Source organism: Musa acuminata, chromosome BXJ1-6 (assembly GCF_036884655.1).
Source record: "Musa acuminata AAA Group cultivar baxijiao chromosome BXJ1-6, Cavendish_Baxijiao_AAA, whole genome shotgun sequence".
Classification (NCBI taxonomy): Eukaryota; Viridiplantae; Streptophyta; class Magnoliopsida; order Zingiberales; family Musaceae; genus Musa; species Musa acuminata.
The window spans coordinates 46,427,678-46,447,768 of record NC_088332.1 but is presented as its reverse complement, the minus strand read 5'-3'; the positions used below and the strand labels follow the sequence as shown (position 1 = coordinate 46,447,768).

The window sequence follows — 20,091 nt, the reverse complement described above, 5'->3', positions numbered from 1 at the left end:
TTCTTACTAAATCATTTTAGCAATCTTATATTTTTAGATATAAGATACTTTAGAATTTAAAAAATTATATTAACATCTTACAAGTGTTAAATACTAAATGCATCATCATTTAAGTATTTTCAATATAGCATGAATTGAAAAAAAATTACTAAACATCGATGCATCGAACCCTTATATTTCAAATATGTTTGAAAATATACCCTTAATACTCTAAGTCACATCTCACATGCAATACGTTCAGGTAAGATAAAAATATCTCCAACTTGGTTGATGTAATCAAAATCTCCATCCAAGATAAGAAAAAAATGAAGATACCACTTGATTATTTCTTAATGAAGGTAATAGTTGTGGAGCTGTGATAAGTTCTTTAAAGTCAAATAAACTTGATATTCGTTTACAAACAACAGACATGCAAAGTCTAATCAATAATTACCAAAACTAATATTATATTAAATAGCCTCTTCGTATGTTCCTTTTGATTCATCCAACTAAACTAAAGGAATTAAAATACTTATAAATGTTTTCATCTACTACTGTCAAACTAAAACCGATTTGACTGTGTCGGTCATACTCTAATAGTTGTAGGAACAGATTAATGTGTATGAATTCTTACCCATTCGACTTACACTCATCATTTTTTGATTTCATACTAAAATTGCTCCATTATCAATTTGGTGCGGAGAACCGAGCGTGGAAAATAATCTATTCCAGTGCATGCATTTGTTGAAGCTTTAAATTATTGCTTAGTTAGTAAGGAATTGAACTATTGATTGAAAGTTCTTAGAATTGAGTCATGTCTTCACTGGTCAAATAATATGGATCAGAGCAGCCATAGTGTCAACAACAGCTATTTCACGTTTTGAGCTGATGCATGGTCCTGTGAGGAAGCTACTGAGGATAGTTGTTCTGTGTCAGAAGTCATCTTAAAAAAAGTGCTTCGACTCCTACAGAGTACGATCTTACTCGGATTATGATCATTCAGACGTCACTTTTGTGAGAATTTTACCTTTGCTGACAGGTAAAGATGCCACTGCCTCTTCAGGCCCTGGAAATGCCACGTAGGGAATGGATGTCGGATGGCCACCGAAAGCTCGCCGATGCTTTTGAGGCGTGAAGGCCAATCAAAATTGTTCACTCTCGATGGAGGCTTTTGGATAAGGAATCCATTTGCGAGATGGAAAGGAATGGGAACTCGTCAGCATGATAAAGGCAACGCTAGTGATGGAACAGTGATGCTTGACGCTGGTTATAAATAATAAGCTCGCAAGCATGTGGCATTGAACGAGTAAGGTGAGGAATTTGCTTAAGATTCAAGTTGAGTGTGTCCATGGAGTGTTGGAGGTCGATGAAGCAAGTGTTTTGGAAGTTGAGGTCGGAGTTGAGGGGCATGACAACGCCGTTGTGGCACAAGTCGACAAGTTTTGCTTATGATCCACGGAGTTACTCTCAGAACTTTGATGATGGTTTCCTCCATGACCATCTCTTGTTGTGTGGAGTAGTAGCTCGAGGTCTCCCCACTTCAGACATCTCATGACAGCTTTCCATCCTTACCCATACGTTTGGCAAACAGTTTCTATGAATAGGTTAGAATGCATCCTCTCAGTGCTGTATTTTTCACACAGTACCTTGGACGTTTATGATATGGATATCAACTATTTCCCCTTTTATCTTCTCACACTTGATGCCCTTTGAGAAGCCAAGAGAGTGTCCCTTTAGCTCTCTGAGCTCATCAATGGCGCTGAAGAGTTATATCTATCTTCCATGAAAACTGGGTTGGAGGGATAAAGACTCAATTTCTTAGTTGTGTTACTCGAGGAGTGTAATTAATTATGTTTGTTGGAGGAGGTTCTTTCCTAATTCTATATTTTATATTGATAAATCTATCTCATAAGTGAATTGATTAGTCATGTATGGCTCAAACTTTCAAGATACTCTTATGATACTAACTTATGTTTTGCAGTGCATCGTAGCTCACTATAAAATACCAAAATAGATCGATTTTGATTATACGACAATACAAAGGGCGAGTGAAGCACCATCCATGACCTTATGTAATGGGAGTCTTAAAGAATGCTAAGATAAATGATATTTGTTATTTTATGCTATAGTCATTACATTGCTTGCGAAACATAAATGCTTCTCTATCCGAAAAGAAGCATCATAGTTTATTTAGACAGGACTTCGTATAATCTGTAGCATTTTATTGAAACCACAATCACAACAAAAGAAAAATCAGTTAAACCAAAATAACTTTTACTATAAAATTCTATCAAATAACTTTTACTATCAAATCAGTTAACCAAAAATCTCTTTACCATGTAAGAGAAAAAGCAGCCACATAGAACAAGATGCAAGATCGCCCCGAGAAGGAAGCAAATCAACCTTATGATGCATAAAGATACACAGGTGCTACGACTTTCTTACATTCTCATTCATGAGGGATATCCTCTTCCACAAGCATCGAATGACCTCTCATGCCAGGAATCCAAGCTTCTCCCCGTTCTTTTTGGCCAATCGGATCAAACCTTGCCTCTGTTTACCATCAGCACCTATAGTCCTGCAGAACTCTGTGATCACCTGAGCGTGTAACGACAAAGCCATCAGTAAAAGCCATCACTATGAGGAAGAGGAGGAGATCCACACCGACCTGTGAATGGAGAGCGATAGCCTTCCCCCTGAGCTGATTGAATCGCTTGCGACCGATGATGTTGCGAACCAGCACGACGACCGGCGCGAAGAGGCCTTTGCCTTCGTTCACGTTGCCCATCCTAGGAGATGACCGCCGCGGGCGAGCAGCTCGAACCAAGACCACGGTGACGTGCCTGGCCAACGCTGCGCGGTCTTCACCCGCGAAGGAGCTGGTCCAGCTTCCATGGAAGGAGGAAGGGAGGGCTCTGCACCCCGCGGCCGTCAGCGAGGCAGCCATGGACGCGCGCACGCACGCAAGGGAGGAGACCTCGAGATGCGGGAAGAAGAACGGTTGCGGGGTGTGCGCTGCTGAGGCTTGGATTTGGGAGGGGCGAATTGAGGCCACACAATGGAGATCTTGATTGACTCTTCAGTGGTGAGCTTTAGATGCGTGTGTCGATTGGCTGGGAAGGAGAAGGCACGGCTGCTGCTTACTCTTCACTCTGCGGTCAAAACGAGACCACCTAATCACGTCGTCCCTGAGCCACTGGGATCCATTTCACCTGATGCGGATTGGTGCAGCTCAACTGGGGGCTTCAAATTAAACACTAAGCTTGCCGGATGCTTAGACTCCGACCAATTTTGAATTTCCATCAGTTGTAATCTGAATTCTTGTGCTTGGAAGACTTTTATACAATTAATAAGAATCTCACTCTGCAACCATTTTAATTTCATCTACGTTGATACCACACACACACAGTAATAATCAGGAGCATAAAGCATACAAACAAATTAATACAAGTATAGGCAAATGGACAAACATACAGGTGTAGATCCACATACAAATTATAAGAGGTCTTCCGATGCTCTCATAAAACTTGTTAACTTTGCAGTATAAAATCCTTATGCAGTTGCACCTCACAATGATTAATCCTAGAAGAGAGGATGCATACACACTCAGCGTTTCTTGATCTCGAAGGAATAGTCGAGTTCCAAGTAGCATCTCTTATCATCATCTTCAAACTGCAGGCAACCGAAAACCAAAAGAAAAAAAGATGGTCGAAAAGATTTAACAGTGAAATCCTGGAAGAGAAAAGCTAGTGATGAAGCTAAGTAGTTTTTAAGTACCAATTTCTTGTGCCACTAGAACAAGAATGTACCTTAAGTTTTGCTGAGTAAATTCCTCGGGCAAGCACCCCGAATGGAGTGGTCTCTTCTTCCAGCAAGAGTTCATGTGGATCACGTTGAGGAGCAAATGCACCGAGCATTCCCTTATTTTGATCCACTGTCACAACCAAGATCTAATAGTTACAGATAACTCAAATGGAAAACCTGGAGGAGCTTATGCATCACATCTTCCACTGGCTAATCTAACCACACAGGTGTTACCAAAACAGAAATCATCCAAAATCATCGACTGAGAACAGAAACCAATATGTAATTAGAAGGACGAGTGACCTCTGGTCCCTTGCGGCAGCAGTCTAACCCTGCAGCATTCTTCTAGTTACAACTTTGACTATATTTGACTGTATACACTAGTCATGCATGCTCACATGACTATTTCTTTCTCATAAAAAATCCAGAATTTATATTCTATTTAGAGATGAAATGTCTTGTTAACTGAATCATTGTGATGGTTGAGGTTGAATTTCTATCTTTTGTGTTGGCATTCCTATGTAAAAGATTGTACCTTTAAGCCCTCTCTTCCACACTGTGTTCGAGTAAGTTAGGCCAGAGACAATATTATGCCTAACACTGAATGTCAACTTGAGGCGATATTTAGATCCCTCCTTCAGAGTAAAAAGAACTCGGTTTTGCATCTCTGCTACTGGTAAGGATGTGACTGAATCAACATGGCCTTCGGATACGACTCCTATCGAGTGAAATGTAACTTCAGGTTCAGTTTGGCCTAAAGATATACAGAAAGCATTGCAGAAGGTTTATGAGTCGTGAAAAACCTCCAATAATCAAATAAAGAAGAAATAAGACAATAAAACACTGACCATCCAACTCTCCTTCAACACAGCCAAGCAGCTTTTCTTTCCATCTCCTCAGACTTTCATCTTCCTGCAAGATATAATAAACGAGCTTTGATTTAAGATAATGGATTTGTCAACAATTTGCTTACTGCTAGTTAACAAACCTTCTTTCATGTGAGTGAGAATTTGGCAGATGGTTTCAAATCAATATTTACTTAAGAAGTAGCCATAATATTGAAGTAGAAACTAAACTTGACTTCTCATTGTAACTAGAGGCAAGAGAAAAAGACATTGCTTCTGTTCCATGGAAACAAAGAAAATAAGAGATATAGGTCAATCAGAGAGGATAAAACCCTACTTTACAACTCTAACACCTACTCCTGAAGCAGGTATCTTGGCATCCTGTTAGACTTATGCTTTCTTTTTACTATCTGCAATACAAACTTGGAGAAGCTTAAACAAGGGTTCAATAAATAAGACAACTACAAACTTATTTCTTAAAAAAAAAAACACTACAAATTATGCCTATCAGTTGAAGCCAGTGAATGTGAGTTGTTTTGTTCTATGATTCTCTCTAGTTCAGTGTTTGTATCTACATGTGAAGGCAACTTGATTTGCAACCAATGATATCTAGGAGCAAGGCCATGGTTTTAATATCCCAATAAACAAACATCAGCTAGTGCTAGAACGTAGATGCAACAGTGTCATAAACCACCAACAAGTCCATTTATGGCCAAACTAGATAAATAAAATGGCTCAGAGAAGTAACAACTGTATATATCAACAATAAAAGACTTGTAAGAGAAACTGAAATCTTTGCATGGCAACCCAAGTACCTGATGTTAACGTTTTCATTGGAGAATTACCTTATATATAATACATGTAATTGTTTATGTAGAGCTAATGAATGGTAATTGAATAACAAATATAGGACAAACCGATGTCCCCTTCATGTTACAAGTGGAAGTAGACAACGTTTAGTTCACAGATTAGCTTGCGACTAATTGAGGCTGTAACATTATCAACTATCTTTTGGAAAATAAAATAATAATAGTTCTAGACTATGCCATGACCATATCTTGCCAGCAAATGGTAATTTGCAGATTCACCCATAACTTAAAGTTCTTTACAAGCTGAATAAATGACCCTTGAAATTGAACACCAAATAGGATCTTGATTGAGAAGAATTGAAGATAGACAAAGCTGGTGGGGGGGGTGAGGGTAGGGGGGGGTGTTTGGGGTGTAGTAGAAAGTCATTGCAGCAATGCTGATTTATAGTAACTAGTGGGTGGAAGAATAGAGAACATAACTATACAGTCAAACTACAAAATCTTGTCTAGAATAGATCAAGAACACCATCAAGACGCAAGAAAAGGACCCTAAACGACTACTTTCCAATTGACAATGCTGTTCATCTGTAATTACTACTATAAATTCTATACGATGGTATGCTAATTAAGTAGCAGTTTCAACTGCCAAGTAAAATGATCATCAAGAATGGCACTTTAAGAAAAATTATAATAAGGTTAACAAATTATACAGTTTTATAGATGAAAAAGACGTAAGATTGGAAGAAAATGTCAAAAATATCAACAGCTGCACCGCACATCCAATATGGTATTGTTGTACTATATTGATGGCCCTGAGACCAGCCAAGTGTTATGAGAGATGTATCCAAATGGGCCTGGAAGTATAAGGATGGAAAAGGGTTTCCTTGGAGCAAAAACATCCTTTATACTCATTATTCATTGGCTTCCTGCTCTATTAATCCGAAAAGTCGATTTATGAATTTAACTCTTTTTAGCAAAAGATTCTTCAGGAAAATCAACAAGAGACAGCTGCAAGCAAGAAAAATTCGAAGAGACTAGCAAGACAGATATAAAATAAAATTCTAGAATCACCATTATAATGCTTCATATCATTTGAATGACAAACCCAAATCATTTTGATTTGGCTTAACTACAAAAAAGATGTATAAGTAACAAGGGTTTGAAACAATCACTGTCAACTGTTGATAAAGGAACAGATATATGAAGAAAAAGGCCAATCAATCCTCTGGTTTTACTACAAAGGAAAAATCCACCTGTTTAGTTGAAAGGTCTATTTTGCAGCCAGACAACCTACATTACAGATTTATGTGTGACTTGAGCTAATGTTGCCTGGCAACTGTATCATGTGGCACAAAATCGTTGTCTCGAGTAAATCTAGGCAATCTCCCAAGAAAAGAACCCCGTCATGTACAAGAACAGGAAGTGCCCAATTCAAGTGTCCATAGAGGAAAAATCATTTTGTCACGGAAGTATGCGATATTTTACAGACACAACACAACCAAGAGAAGCAACCGTAGATTCTTAACAACGATCAGCGCCAGATCCATCTCAATGTCAAAAGAAGATAGAAGTGGAAAGCTGAGGGCGAAAGTGCAGACCTGATTTAGACGGAGACAGAAGTGCATCGAACACTCATTATCAGTCAAGAAAACTAAGCCGACCTCAATCGCCAATAATATGGCATCTTTGGAGGAACCACACATCGCAAATGACCGTAAGAGAAAAAGGGAAACGACCAGAAGAAAGCATTCAGACCACGGCATCAGTCGGCAGTAAAGATCGCGTCTTTACGGTAAAATGGATCTAAAATCGCCCCGAAAAGGGCGAAGGAAGAAAAAATTATCGGCTAAAGAGGGAAGAAGAAAGAGCATCAAGACCTTGTCTTTCTCCAGTTGATCCTTTAGGGGGATCAGCGGCGAGGGAACGAACCCATCGGCTCCGGCTTCCTCGTCTTCATCAGCATCAACTTCCTCATCCTCGACATCGCGGCCGCCGAGCTCCACTTCGGTTTCCTCGCCCACGGCGTCGCTGCTCTCCTGGACGACGACGACGACTCCCGCGGAGGCAGAGGAGCTCTCCGCTTCCACTCTCTGGCCTCCCTTCTCCATTCCCGTTCTCGGTAAAAGAAGAAGAAAAAGAAGACACCAAAAAGGGACTCCTTTCTCTCTCGACACAAACCAAAACAGACCGATAAAAGAGGAAGAGCGACCAGCAAACACGTAAAGAACTAAGTGAGTAAAGGGAAGGAGGACTCCGTTCTCAAATCTGAAACGGAGGAGACGTCCGTTTACTGCACTTTTCTTCACTATCGTTCTCATCTCTCTTTTTTCTATTTTCTTTCGATAATAAAAAGTAACGAAAATTGTAATTTCGTCTTCTTTTCTTCCGTCGACGGTATAATTTTACTGCGAAGCGAGACGGTCCGTTAGGGGCAAGTCTTCCGTTTCCGTCCCCTACTCCTTACAGAATATCGTGTTGACCGTTGACTGGTAGTGGGATTTTCCACGTGATTTTTCCGACATGTTATCAAAGTGACCTTTTCTTATATGATTTTTATAAATATAGAAATGTCAAAAGACAGACTATCTTCGAAAGGTGTTTTTTTCTCCTATTACGTATCTATTATCTCAACGTTCGAAAACAATGTATTTTCCTTCGTGTCATCGTATTTCTATTAAATGGATCAAACGTCAACCATAAACGGTTAGGGTAAATTGAAATCTGATGGTACTTGAAAACTCGTTGAATATGTTACGGTAAGTAACTTTTTTAGCCGTGGCCTCGGGGCCGTCGCGGCTTGGTTCGGTCCGGAAGGCGGTGATCTCCGTGGGGGCGCTCCTCGAGGTCTCCCGGCGGCCGAGCTCGGTGGTTCGGGTCGGGAGGTCGGTTCGGCAGGTCGGGTCGGCGGTTCGGGTCGGCGGCTCGGGTCGGGAGGCAGCTCCGCCGCAGCTTCGGGAAGAGGCGACACCGTCTCGCACCTGCACACAGGTCGGGCCGGGAGCTCGGCCCGACCCCTCCGACGATCAAGTTAGAGAAAGATGTGGAGGGGATTGTGGATGAGGCAGAAAAAGAGCCTCTGAGTGTTTTGTGTCTGAGTGAGTTCCCCCCCCCTTTTGCTTAGGACTCAGGGGTATTTATAGAGGAGGTTTGATGTTACCGCTGGGGTCGCGTGGGAGGCCGAGCTGCTGCAGGGTATGGAGAGCCTCGGGCAGCGTGTCGATCAGGGGGTTGCGTGGGAGACCGGGGGATCGCAGGGTATGGGCGAGCTTCAACCGTTACCCGCTTCTGTCTCGTCCGGCTGTGCTGGGTCTGCCATTTTTTGTCATATCAGAATATGTATTAGTTTTCGATATAAAAAAATCATTGATTAATTATCGTTCGAGACGTGACTTTTTGTAATGTTAAGTTGAAAGAAAGAGATAGAGGCTACCTCACGTTAGTCTATCCACGTGCATATAGTTACATATTATCTTCTCTGTTGTCATCCTTCTGAATAAAAAAAATAATGGAGTGAATAAAAAAATAATAGGGGATTATTAGAGGTAGATGACATATTTTATAAAATATTTTATCTTTTTACAACTAAATATAAAAAGCTTATTCTTAATGCAATTGCAATAGATCACTTTTTATCGCTCAGCATCCATAAATACATATATTAAGTTATTTTAGATTGATTCTCTAATTAATTTTGACATGTTAACTCATAATAAATTATTAATATAATGATATATATATATATAATTTAAATTTATAAAAATAATAATAATAAATATATTTCAAATTAATTCTCTAATTAATTTTCTTAAAAATAAGTATTTCCACAGTTTACTAGGCGACGCTAGCCTTACCTCGACATCCGTCGTAGAGAGAGGAGCAACTTAACACCTGCAGTGGCCGAGAGCGTCACGTCGAGTTCGAAGAGGGTCAGATCCCATTCACAACCGGCTGAAGCTTTGAGAGTGGGAGGCCTTTCTTGTCAGATTGAGAAGCAGCAGAGGAACAACCAAAGCTCCGGGGGAGAAACCCATCACGCGGAGGAACTACAGAGGTCATTTGTTTCTGTGTTCCTCATTTGACGGTGCGTCTCTCTTGTTCCGTCACCCAATGGTTTTGCCGTACAGCTACCTGTACATAACTGCTTAAGGGCATAACTGTACATAACGAGTTGGATGTTCAAAATCTAATCGAAAGCAATCTAGTCAACTTTGGGCAGTAGCTAAGATCAAGATAGACATGTTCTACCAACATGTCTTAACCATTGCTTTAAGCACATCATTGGCTCATTTTTGCGACAGGCAGTAATCACATAGCCGTTAAGCTCTGATTTATTGCGTAATCTGTAATCTAGCTAGGGAGGTGACTTAGAAGCCACAGCACACAATACAGTGTCAAGAGATAAAACTCAAATCTAAAGCTATAAAACCAAATATTTATAGTCAACACAAATCTTTCTATAGAGATACGAAACTCACATGAGGCTGATAAAGAGACTAATGCCAACAAGGCACCTTACTGACAGAGTACCATAAATTGTAGGAAATAAATAGATGCCACAGTTTTCCTTCTCATGAGAAACCCTGAAAAGATGAGGTAAAGCAATTATTTTCTCGCTGCTGGTTTTCCATTTCTTGAACTTGAATCCGAACTACTTGGAAGGATATTGTTTTGTTTTGGGATGCTGCCAAACAAGAAGAAGAGTGTAAGATACAGAAAAGACGAAAGCATGATTTTAAATAACTCTCCAAAAGGCTAAAGGCTAATATACAAAGATACACGGTTTGCCAGATTTAGAAAAAAAATGATCTACCTTTGATGTGATAACCTGTTTGGCTGCAGAGCATGTATTTTTACTTCATGGCTATTGACAAGAAAAATAACTGAACTTTATTAGAATAAATGCAACACAAGGTTTGGATCCAGAAAACAAATCCAAACTCACCTATCACGATACTCCAATTTTGCCTTCTTCATCAGGTTACTTTTCATATTACTCGGTCCAATTCCTATAATCAGTCATCAACATGTTTATATATATATACACATCATATATTTTTTGTCAACTAGCAAAGTTGGTTACTGCAGCAACCAGCATTTAGTTCACCTTTTTTGGACATTCACAATCCTCTAATGAAACACATCAAACACAGGAATGAAGAAGTTACCTTCCCCATGGCCTCTCTTCTTTTCTGAGAATGGATCTTCAGAACAACTTTGGAATTGTAGATTCCATTGATTCCCTTCAAAAAACAAAAAAGTAACAATTACAAAACACCTACAAACATTTTCAAAAATGATTAAAAATAATGCGTTAGCTTATAAATTTCAACCTTAATTGGTAGAATAATTAATCAACCTAGAACAATATGAACAATTTGTTAATCTAGAATGACTCCATTGGTCCTGGCAAGCTAAATGACTTCTTCAAAATTTTGCAAGATAAACACCAAACTTATTGGCATTATACAAAACGAGAGACTTCACGATCCCAAACGGAGTCCAAAGTTGTTAACAACAAACAACAGCTTGTTGATAAAAGGCTATTTCTCTCTTGATAATAAATATTCATAAGGCAGTCTTAATGATGATAATCTACATTTCTATCGATATATATGGCCTGCCTCAAGGCTAATGCTTCAACAAGCAGAGCAGGCCACTATTGGCCCTTTAAACACAATACTTAGAGTAGACAATGGAACCAATACCATCAATTTTTAGGCAAATCCCAATCTTGATCACAAGCGCATATCATGTGAGAGTTGGGTTCCTAATGTAAATACTACATTAAATTTTAACCTCTAACAAATGATGGAACAACTTATGCTAATAAATAGAAAAAGAATTTTAAAATTATGTCATAATTATCCTCAAATATAACATGCTTTGGTTGATTGCATTCAATCAAACCTACGACATGTTGATTGGGTAACGCTCGAGCTCGACATGTGTCACAAAATAATAATAAAAAGTAGGAAAATTACATGTCTTGAGGACTCAAAACATACAATCTGCTATTACAACACCATGTTCGGATTATATTTGTCATTCCCGAGAATCCTTATAATTTGAGAATTCAACAAACAACATTTTCCACAGGGAAAAAGTTCAGCAAAAAAAGCTCAAGCAAGAAGCCTATACAGCATAATCACAAAATGAAACAATATGTGCTTCTGTACCTATCAGCCAATGGTTGGACTTACTTACTTATATTGCCACAGTGAAAATGCACCTATGATGAAAGCAGCATTCTGAAGCTAGATGCTGTTCAACTTAAGAAATGTACCAGTTGGTGCAGTTCAAACATTACTCCATGCTACAGAGCATACAATTAACAGGCACAAAATATAAAAGTGTATGATGACTTACTATGTTGGATCTCTGCATTAATTTTCTTCACCGTTCTATTTATAACCTCATCCAGTTCCTTTTCCTTTGCCTACAAGAAAGTCATGCAAATTCAACACGCCATATATCTTTTGAAATATAAATTTTTAAACAATAGACATGACATCCTAAGATTTCCTTTTGGCAATCTCTGCAGAACTTCTAAGCCAAGAATGTGGTTGGCCTGGTTCTTGGCTAGTGATTCGATTTCTTCACCCAGAGAATTACAGATTGCCAAACAAATCACTTATAATAAAAACAGCAAATCCTAGAAAAATGATGCAGCACCTCATAGAGCTCTCTCCACTTAAATACTACTTTATTCTGTTTCATCCTGTTGATCACAGTATTTGCATTTTTCTCTCCAAAATATCGCAAATAGAATCTTTTCCACAAGTCATCTGTCACTGGACTGAGGTCCCTTCCCTAAAATGCATAGTAAAATCAATTATCAATGGTGGTGACTCAGAAAGCTTGAGATTAATACGAAAACCACGACCATGTAAGAATCTCAAAAGAGACGACTATAGCAACGCATGACTTACTTCCGATGAGTACTCGATATGGGTCAACTCCTTAATGTTACAGCGAGGTAAGATGTCCTTCAATAGGTGCAACTCCGTGTCTCCAACATCTCCCATGAACCTAAGGTTAAGGATCGCCGTGTCCCTGCATAGCTCCACCAAGGAGGGAACTTTCCTGCGGGATTCCATTTACCACTACAGATCGTGATCTGCGGAACCGTTTAGATCCAGCAAATAGAATGCTCACGCTCTAGTTATCTCTGCATTTAGGGTAGACTCTTACTAAACTATAGTACACGATAAAAAGCATAGATTCAATCCAAGAAACAAATACAACAAAAAAGATGACAAAGGTATGAATACGATGGATTGAAGATTAATTTTGTAGAACAGAAATAACACATAAAACAACAATCAGTTCCCCAGATCAAGTCACAGAATGGGGATTGCATGGATATCTAATTTTGGTTCCGTGCGATCCAAAGATAACCGACTCGGGAAAGCAGAAGGAAAATTAGATCCTTAAAGAATCTGTATCTCATCAAACCACACCTCGATCATACGACCGTATTGAGGAGAGACGAGACGAGAAAGAACAGGGCCTTGTGGTTATAATTTATAATATTTATAAATCTTTTCATATAAATCGCCGGAAAATAGGGTCGTAAACGCAACAGACCTACGGATTCACCGGGCCAGGCCGTCCAATTGAGTCGGCCCATAATAAATCTTCTCGGTCCTCCAGGTCCCGAACAGACCAGAAATAGCCGAAAGGGCCCGACGTCCCCCAGAATGGGGAAAATAGCAGAACACAAGGCCGAGAACCAAAGAACCATCACGGTGACCCACAACGGATCCCAAAGCTTACAAGGATCGAGGAAAACCCAACCTGGAGGTGTCGAGGTCGAGATGATTCTCCCCAAATGAACTTTCCGTCTCCGCAGCATCGACCTCCGGCGACGCCTCCCGAACAGCCACCGCCGTGGCCTTTGTCTTCTTGAAGCAGATACTCTTTGTTGGTACGGACCCCACGGAGTCCGAATTCACCGGACTCTCTCCTCCACCGGCCGCCTGGTTCACGAGATTAGGGCTTCGGCTAGGGACAGGAGCAGGGCTAGGGTTAGAATTAGGGTTAGGGTCGGCGTTCGGCCTGTTCCTGGTAGCTGCCCTGGACCTAGCGGAAGCGGGGACGGGGAGGTGCTACTCGAGACAGCGGCTTCCTAGCTGGAGGTAGCAGGACGCGGTGTCCCGTGACGTCTACTGGAGGCGCTTGAGTGCCAGGGTTTTGGCCCGGGTGTGAACCCCGAGCGAGTGTTGGTGGTGAACGGCCTCCGTGACCGCGGCCTTTCCGTCGATCTTGGCTTTCCTCGCGTACCTATTGCCGAACCCTGAGATTTCGTCATCAAAATCCGTTCTACTCAGCGGCAATCAAATCTTCAATGGCGGAAAGGTCAAAAAATTAAGACGACAGAAATCGTGAAGGCAGAACGAAGGGGGAGCTAGTGCTGGAAGCGAAGGGGAAGAGAAGCAAAGAAAGGCAAGCAGAGAAGATGGGAAGCGATAGGTCGAGGGAGGAGACGCGCACCCGCGAGGAGGGAGATGGCAACACCAAAGATTTGGAGGGCTTTCTTTCCTTTCTCCTTCCTTTTCTCCGATGGAGCAGATGGGAATGATTTGTAGGTGGACACACTTCCCCGAGGGGCAAAGCATCTAGAAGTCGAACTCTGCGCGTCGGAAGGGTATTATGGCCAATAAACATCCGAAGCATTTATCTCATAAAGATTACCTTTCATAACCTCGTTTTATTATCTGCAATCTTATTTTAATAATTTTTAATATACCTAAACTATCCTTCCATAAATATACCAAAAGCTTCCTTTTTCTTCTCTCACAAATATATCTAAACACCTAAATTATGTTGCACATCTTTTGGATGCTCTTAAGAACGTTTGAAAAATGAATGCTCTGCGTGGGTATCATAAGAAGTTCGAAAAATATATATTTTGTATCATATCTTCCTCTTGAAATTGACGAAGCCTGCGGGGATATTACCAATCTTGGGTCATAGGAGAGCATCAGAGGAGAGTCAATTGGCACCCAATGATGTCGATGATAACTGTGTCCATAGCTAATCGATATTGGTTTTCGAGAGCGATGATGTGGGTGGGATTGTGGGCAAAGAGCGATGATAGAGTGAGTCAACGATGAGTTGGAGTGCAACGATGTGGACCGAGCTATGGGCAGCAGCAAGCGACGGTGGGCAGGGCTATGGGGAAGAAAAAAACTAAAAGAATGAGGGTAAAAAAGGAAATCAGATGGCTATGAACAGTATATTATTAACTTATTAATTTTGGTTTGTTCTATTTTGATTCAAATTTAGGTAGAGAATTTCATTGGATATTCATGAGCAGTCAACTGAATCAATTATTTTTTAAAATTTTAATAACTTCTCTTGTTTGTGTTTGAATGTTTCGGTTTCTCATTCATTATTATTCATTTCTTCATTTATTATGATTTAAATGTTTCAGTTTCTTTAATTGTATCATAATTTTTTTCATTCATTATTATTAAAAAAATTTATTATGATCAAAACGTTTCAAATTTGAATTAATTCTTGAACATTGTGAAGTCGATGGTAATAAACATTATCGATGGGAGAACATCTATGTAAATGAGTTTTTTAATCTCTAGACTCAATCTAAGACGAGAGTTTTGAACCAAAAAAAAGCAAAATAGTAATAGAGATCGTTGTTGAAATTCTCAATAATAATGGCAAGAGGTATGTAATTTCTAATTTCATATTAATTTCATTGTGTTTGTACGGTGGTTTAGAAACATATTTTTGTCTTAAATTTTCTAACATATGGTATCAGAGCTACATTGACCTCCACCTTGACATGAAATAATTTAAAATAATTTTTTTTATTTTTCAACCATGAATATGGCTTGATTTTAGTTTCTCTTTTGAAACTTTTTGATGATTTTGGTGTTGAAAATCTTGATGATACAAGATTTTCAGTATTTTTAGTGAAATGAAGCATTCATTATTGGTAAAATGCTCATATTCTATATGAATATTTTTTATATTAATTCATGCTTATGAGTCAATTGTATATATTCAAAATATTTAGTAATCCATATAATCTTAATTAATTAGGGATTAGTCATAGCTGTTGAATCTCGGATTTTGATGATGAAGTCAATTGTCATTTGTTGTCTAATCTATGTGTTGAGATAAGTGTGTAGGATTAACTACGATGAAAGTTAGACAAGCAGCAGGAGTTGCGCCGGAGTCAAGTTCATGATCACGTTGGGAGTTCGAGAGTTCGACGGAAGTTCGGATGATCGTCGGAGGTTCTGCGAGAACATATCCGAGAAGTCCATAAGCTTGCCAAGCGAAGCTCGTCGGAACTCGCCAAGTGGATCGTCGCAAAGTCCAGGAGTTTGCCGGAAGTCCGCAGGAGCATCACCGAGGGTTCATCGGATGATCGACGGAAGTTCGCCGGAAACTCGCCGGAAGAAGCGATTGACGCACCGAAGCAAAGCTGCAGAAATTGTCTTAGATCTAATCGTAGTTAGCACATTGATTAAGTTGGAAAATGAGAGGTGATCCCATTAGCTTAATCTTGGGGCAATTGGGCCCCTGAAAGATTGAAATTGGGCCGAATGGAGCTAACCATTCGGACCCTGATTGCACCAGGAGGTGCAACCGCCTAGGCCAGGAGGTGGCACCGCCTGGGCTAAGTCTCCCAGCGAGACTGGGCGGTGTAACCTCCCCAGCTAGGAGGTGGCACCGCCTGAGCTCAGTCTTCGAGCTAGACTGGGCGGTGCAACCTCCCTGACAGAGAGGTGGCACCGCCTGAGCTCGATCTTCGAGCTCTGGCAGGAGAGGTGCAACCGCCTCAGTCAAGAGGTGGCACCGCCTGGGGCTCAGTCTCCGAGCCAGACTCAGGCGGTGCAACCTCCCTGACAGAGAGGTGCAATCGCCTGGGCTCAGTCTTCGAGCTCTGCCAGGCGGTGCAACCTCTCCAGTCAGGAGGTGCAACCGCCTGATCCCGGAATTCCGGGATTTGATCGTTTTGAGCTCCAAATTTGAACTGGGTTGGGGCCTATAAATACCCCATCCATTCAGCACTGAAAAGATATAGATCCACACCGAATTCTTGATCTTTTCAGTGATTCTAAGAGCTCAAATTTGTGTAAAGTCCAAAAGTTCTCCTCTTTTCTGTTCTTCAAGTCTTGAGTTGTAAAGAGAGGAGAGAAAGGATCTGTAAGGGTTGTCTCCTAAGCCCGTCAAAAGGAGAGAAACTGTAAAAGGGCAGTTGGCCTTCGCCTATTGAAGGAAGGCCTCTAGTTGACGTCGGTGACCTCGCCGGTGGAGGAAGCCAAAAGTGGAGTAGGTCAAGACTGACCGAACCACTCTAAATCTCTGGTTTGCGTTTATTTTGAGCACTTTATCATTACTGCAAACCTCCTACATAGCTACTGCTCTCTGCGCCTTTACGAACAAGTTTCTAAGTGCTGATCTTTCCGAATCTGCATTCAGACGTAAATCGGTGTTTTCATACATTACAGTTTACGATTACGTTTTGTAACTGCAAACTGTCTTCTGCAATTTTACGAACGAGTTTCAAGGTTTAGACGAAAATCTGCATTTAGACGTAAAACTGCATTTAGACGTAAATCGGCTTTCCTCGTACAATCATCAGATTTCAGTTTACGTTTACGTCTTGATTTCAACTGCATACTGCCTTCTGTGAGTCTACAAATGAGTTTCAAAGTTCAGACGTAAATCTGCGTTTAGACGTAAATCTGCGTTTAGACGTAAATCTACGTTTAGACGTAAATCTGCTTTTTGTAGATTACTTTTTGAACTGTACAATAGCAGCACATTGTCTTTATACTTCTGCTTAAACTGCGCTTAGACGCAAACTGTGTTTAGACGCAAACTGCGCTTAGACGCAATCTGCGCTTAGACGCAAACTGCGCTTGGACGCAAACTACGCTTAGACGCAATCTGAGCTTAGACGCAATCTGCATTTAGACGCAAACTGCGTTTAGATGCAAACTGTGTTTAGACGTAAACTACACTTAATCTTAAGTAATCTTAGAATCGGCTTTTGCATCAAAATAGTTTTTTATCGAACGAACGCAGCTTTCGTTTTTAATCGCTGAAAGATATCCGCTGCACTAATTCACCCCCCCCCCCCCCTCTTAGTGCTCTCGATCCTAACAATAGCATCCTTAATTAATTAAAATTACATATAAAGTTAAAATAAGGATCACATAAGGAATTAGATATAATATCATGATTAATTATACTTAATATAATAAATATTATCCATGAGGATCTTTTATTATATTTATGTAATTAATCAAGATAAAATATTAGATTATTTTCATAATTTACCCATAACGATTATGAATCGATACATAATTTGATAGTTTTATCATAAAGATCATTTCAATCTATTTGAATTAAAAATTTAGCCCACAAGCAATTTTTATGTTATGAGATTCATTTTTTTGCATGTTTCATATTGGAAAAATATGTAATTTAGACTATTAAATCATAAATTTTAACATAAGCATTTTGGGTTTTATGTAGTTTTTTAAATTATTAATTTCTCTAATATCCGATGTGACATTCCCGAACTTAAGGGTGATAACTATAAGGTATGGAAAGAGAGGGTTCTCCTCCATTTAGAGTGAATGGATATTGATTATGTTATTAGGAAGGATGAACCACTTGTAGTTATCAATACTATCACTCTAATTGAGGTCGCGTTATATGAGTGATGGGAGTGATCCAATCAGCTCAGCGTGATGTTTATCAAAACTAAGATAACTACTAGTATACGTTGTTATGTTGACCAATATGAGAAAGTCCGAAACTTGTTGCAAGCTATTGATGAGCAATTCGTCATTTTGGAAAAGGCACTAGCAAGTACCTTAAGAATAAAACTCTCATCCCTCAGACACACCAACGTAAAAGGTATGCACGAGCATATAATATAAATAAAAAATATTATGACTCAACTTAAGAAATTTGAGGTTGATATGTCAAAATCATTTCTAATGCACTATATTCTAAACACCCTTCTATAACAGTATGAACCTTTTAAGATTTCATACAACACATAAGGACAAATGGTCAATCAATGAATTAATAAATATATGTATTCAAGAAGAAGAGAGACTAGTGATAGAGCTGGGTGAGAGTGCATTGGTGGTATCATTCGCAGGAAAAATAAAATTAACAAAAATCAATCTAATCAGAAAGCTAATCAGTGGGGAAAAAATAAAATACCACCTCAAGCTAATATCAAAAAAGAAGCAAAATGTTTCTTCTATAAAAAGAATGGACACATGAAAAAAGAATACATGAAATTCCAATAATAACTTGACAAGAAAGTCAAATCAATCTCGTTTATGTATTATGAATCTAATATGGTTAATGTTAATATTAACACATGGTGGATTGACCGTGGATTAACAATCTATATTGCAAACTCTTTGCAATATATACAAAACCTAAGGAAGTCGATGGGAAGTGAGCAAAGCATCTTATCAAGTAATAAGATTGGCTCACATGCGAGGAAATTGGAATATGTATTTTAATTTTAAGAAGTGGCTTTGTTTTAAAATTAGAAAGGACATTTTTTATGTATCAAGTTTCTCGATTTTTGTTTCGTACTATTGGGATATTCCTTTAATATTTTTATTATATAAATTTGATGGTATTGGGAATGATATTTTGTTTGATGGTCTTTATCATATTTTCTTACAAGATAACGACACTTCAATACATATTCACACTAGTACTAAAAAGTGTAATATTATTAAGGACTCTTATGTGTTATAGCATCAGAGATTATGAGATATCTTCATACAGAGAATTAAGAGATTAATTAATTATGAGATACTTAGTATTCTTGATTTTACTAATTTTAAGACTTGTGTGGGCTATATTAAAAGAAAACATACCAAAAAGTTAATAAAAAAGTGCTAATAAGAGTTCATACGTATTATAGATCATTCACACTGATATATGTTATCAAAACATAGATGCATATGGTCAGAAATACTTCATCTCCATGATTATTCATGATATATGTGTATCTATTTGCTTGATAATAAAAACGAAGCATTAGATGTCTTCAAAGTCTTTAAGGCTGAAGTTGAAAACTAATATGATAAGCAAATTAAAATTATGAGACTAAAAAATATTATAATAGATATATTAAGAATGGACAAGCACCTCGTCTTTTTGCTAAGTTTGTTCAAGAACATAGGATTGTTGTCCAATACATTATGTCTGGTTCTCTAAACCAGAATGGTATTACAGAAAGAAGAAATCGAACATTATTAGACATGGTGCGAAGTATATTTAGCAACTCTAATCTTCCTAAATTATTATAAACTAAAGCATTAAAGATGGTTGTGTATATATTAAATCGAGTTCCAATCAAGACTATTCTAAAGACGCCATTTGAATTATAAAAATATTGAAAATCGAGTTCCAATCAAGACTATTCTAAAGACGCCATTTAAATTATAAAAATATTGAAAATCGAGTTTGTAACATATACACATTTAGGGATGTCCGTCTTAGGTCAGGATATATAATCCGAGAGAAGAAATTAAACCTGAGAACTATTAGTGGATATTTAATTTTATATGCTGAAAGATCCAAAGATTACATATTTTATTGTCCATCTCACATAACTAGGATTGTAGAATTAA

General features: G+C 38.9%; 3 protein-coding genes across 11 annotated transcripts; all 3 read right to left on the bottom strand.

Annotated features, from left to right (window-relative positions):
• Window positions 1-2,349: 2,349 nt before the first annotated feature.
• Window positions 2,350-3,067, bottom strand: LOC135677404 (protein PROTON GRADIENT REGULATION 5, chloroplastic-like). The gene is made up of 2 exons (XM_065189710.1): window positions 2,648-3,067; window positions 2,350-2,577 (listed from the first exon to the last, which is right to left on the bottom strand). The coding sequence occupies exons 1-2, from the start codon at window positions 2,924-2,926 to the stop codon at window positions 2,473-2,475; spliced, it is 384 nt and encodes a 127-aa protein (XP_065045782.1). The 5' UTR covers window positions 2,927-3,067; the 3' UTR covers window positions 2,350-2,472.
• A 336-nt stretch (window positions 3,068-3,403) lies between these two features.
• LOC135677403 (rho GDP-dissociation inhibitor 1-like) lies at window positions 3,404-7,658 on the bottom strand. The gene is made up of 5 exons (XM_065189708.1): window positions 7,315-7,658; window positions 4,632-4,695; window positions 4,319-4,537; window positions 3,789-3,913; window positions 3,404-3,651 (listed from the first exon to the last, which is right to left on the bottom strand). Exons 1-5 carry the CDS (start codon window positions 7,543-7,545, stop codon window positions 3,586-3,588), a joined length of 705 nt encoding a protein of 234 aa, XP_065045780.1. The 5' UTR covers window positions 7,546-7,658; the 3' UTR covers window positions 3,404-3,585.
• A 2,178-nt stretch (window positions 7,659-9,836) lies between these two features.
• LOC135677402 (uncharacterized) lies at window positions 9,837-14,128 on the bottom strand. Of its 9 annotated transcripts, none has more exons than XM_065189698.1 (9): window positions 13,931-14,084; window positions 13,235-13,733; window positions 12,367-12,605; window positions 12,110-12,247; window positions 11,804-11,873; window positions 10,603-10,677; window positions 10,380-10,443; window positions 10,248-10,298; window positions 9,837-10,118 (listed from the first exon to the last, which is right to left on the bottom strand). In XM_065189698.1, exons 3-9 carry the CDS (start codon window positions 12,532-12,534, stop codon window positions 10,040-10,042), a joined length of 645 nt encoding a protein of 214 aa, XP_065045770.1. In that variant the 5' UTR covers window positions 12,535-12,605; window positions 13,235-13,733; window positions 13,931-14,084; the 3' UTR covers window positions 9,837-10,039. The 9 variants fall into 9 exon arrangements, with proteins under 9 accessions (XP_065045770.1, XP_065045775.1, XP_065045777.1 ...); XM_065189703.1 differs by having other exon boundaries at window positions 12,367-12,554; XM_065189705.1 differs by having other exon boundaries at window positions 12,367-12,520.
• Window positions 14,129-20,091: the final 5,963 nt, after the last annotated feature.

What these genes read in the sequence shown, in the direction of transcription:
- LOC135677404 (XM_065189710.1), bottom strand. Translation starts at nt 2,926, where the DNA reads ATGGCTGCCTCGCTGACGGCCGCGGGGTGCAGAGCCCTCCCTTCCTCC. An exon ending in CTATCGCTCTCCATTCACAG is followed by an intron (nt 2,578 to 2,647) that starts GTCGGTGTGGAT and finishes TTACACGCTCAG; the next exon opens with GTGATCACAGAGTTCTGCAG.
- LOC135677403 (XM_065189708.1), bottom strand. Translation starts at nt 7,545, where the DNA reads ATGGAGAAGGGAGGCCAGAGAGTGGAAGCGGAGAGCTCCTCTGCCTCC. An exon ending in ATCAACTGGAGAAAGACAAG is followed by an intron (nt 4,696 to 7,314) that starts GTCTTGATGCTC and finishes TATATCTTGCAG; the next exon opens with GAAGATGAAAGTCTGAGGAG. An exon ending in GTGGAAGAGAGGGCTTAAAG is followed by an intron (nt 3,914 to 4,318) that starts GTACAATCTTTT and finishes TGGTTGTGACAG; the next exon opens with TGGATCAAAATAAGGGAATG.
- LOC135677402 (XM_065189698.1), bottom strand. Translation starts at nt 12,534, where the DNA reads ATGGAATCCCGCAGGAAAGTTCCCTCCTTGGTGGAGCTATGCAGGGAC. An exon ending in GAAGAGAGGCCATGGGGAAG is followed by an intron (nt 10,444 to 10,602) that starts GTAACTTCTTCA and finishes GACTGATTATAG; the next exon opens with GAATTGGACCGAGTAATATG. An exon ending in AAATTGGAGTATCGTGATAG is followed by an intron (nt 10,299 to 10,379) that starts GTGAGTTTGGAT and finishes TCTTGTCAATAG; the next exon opens with CCATGAAGTAAAAATACATG.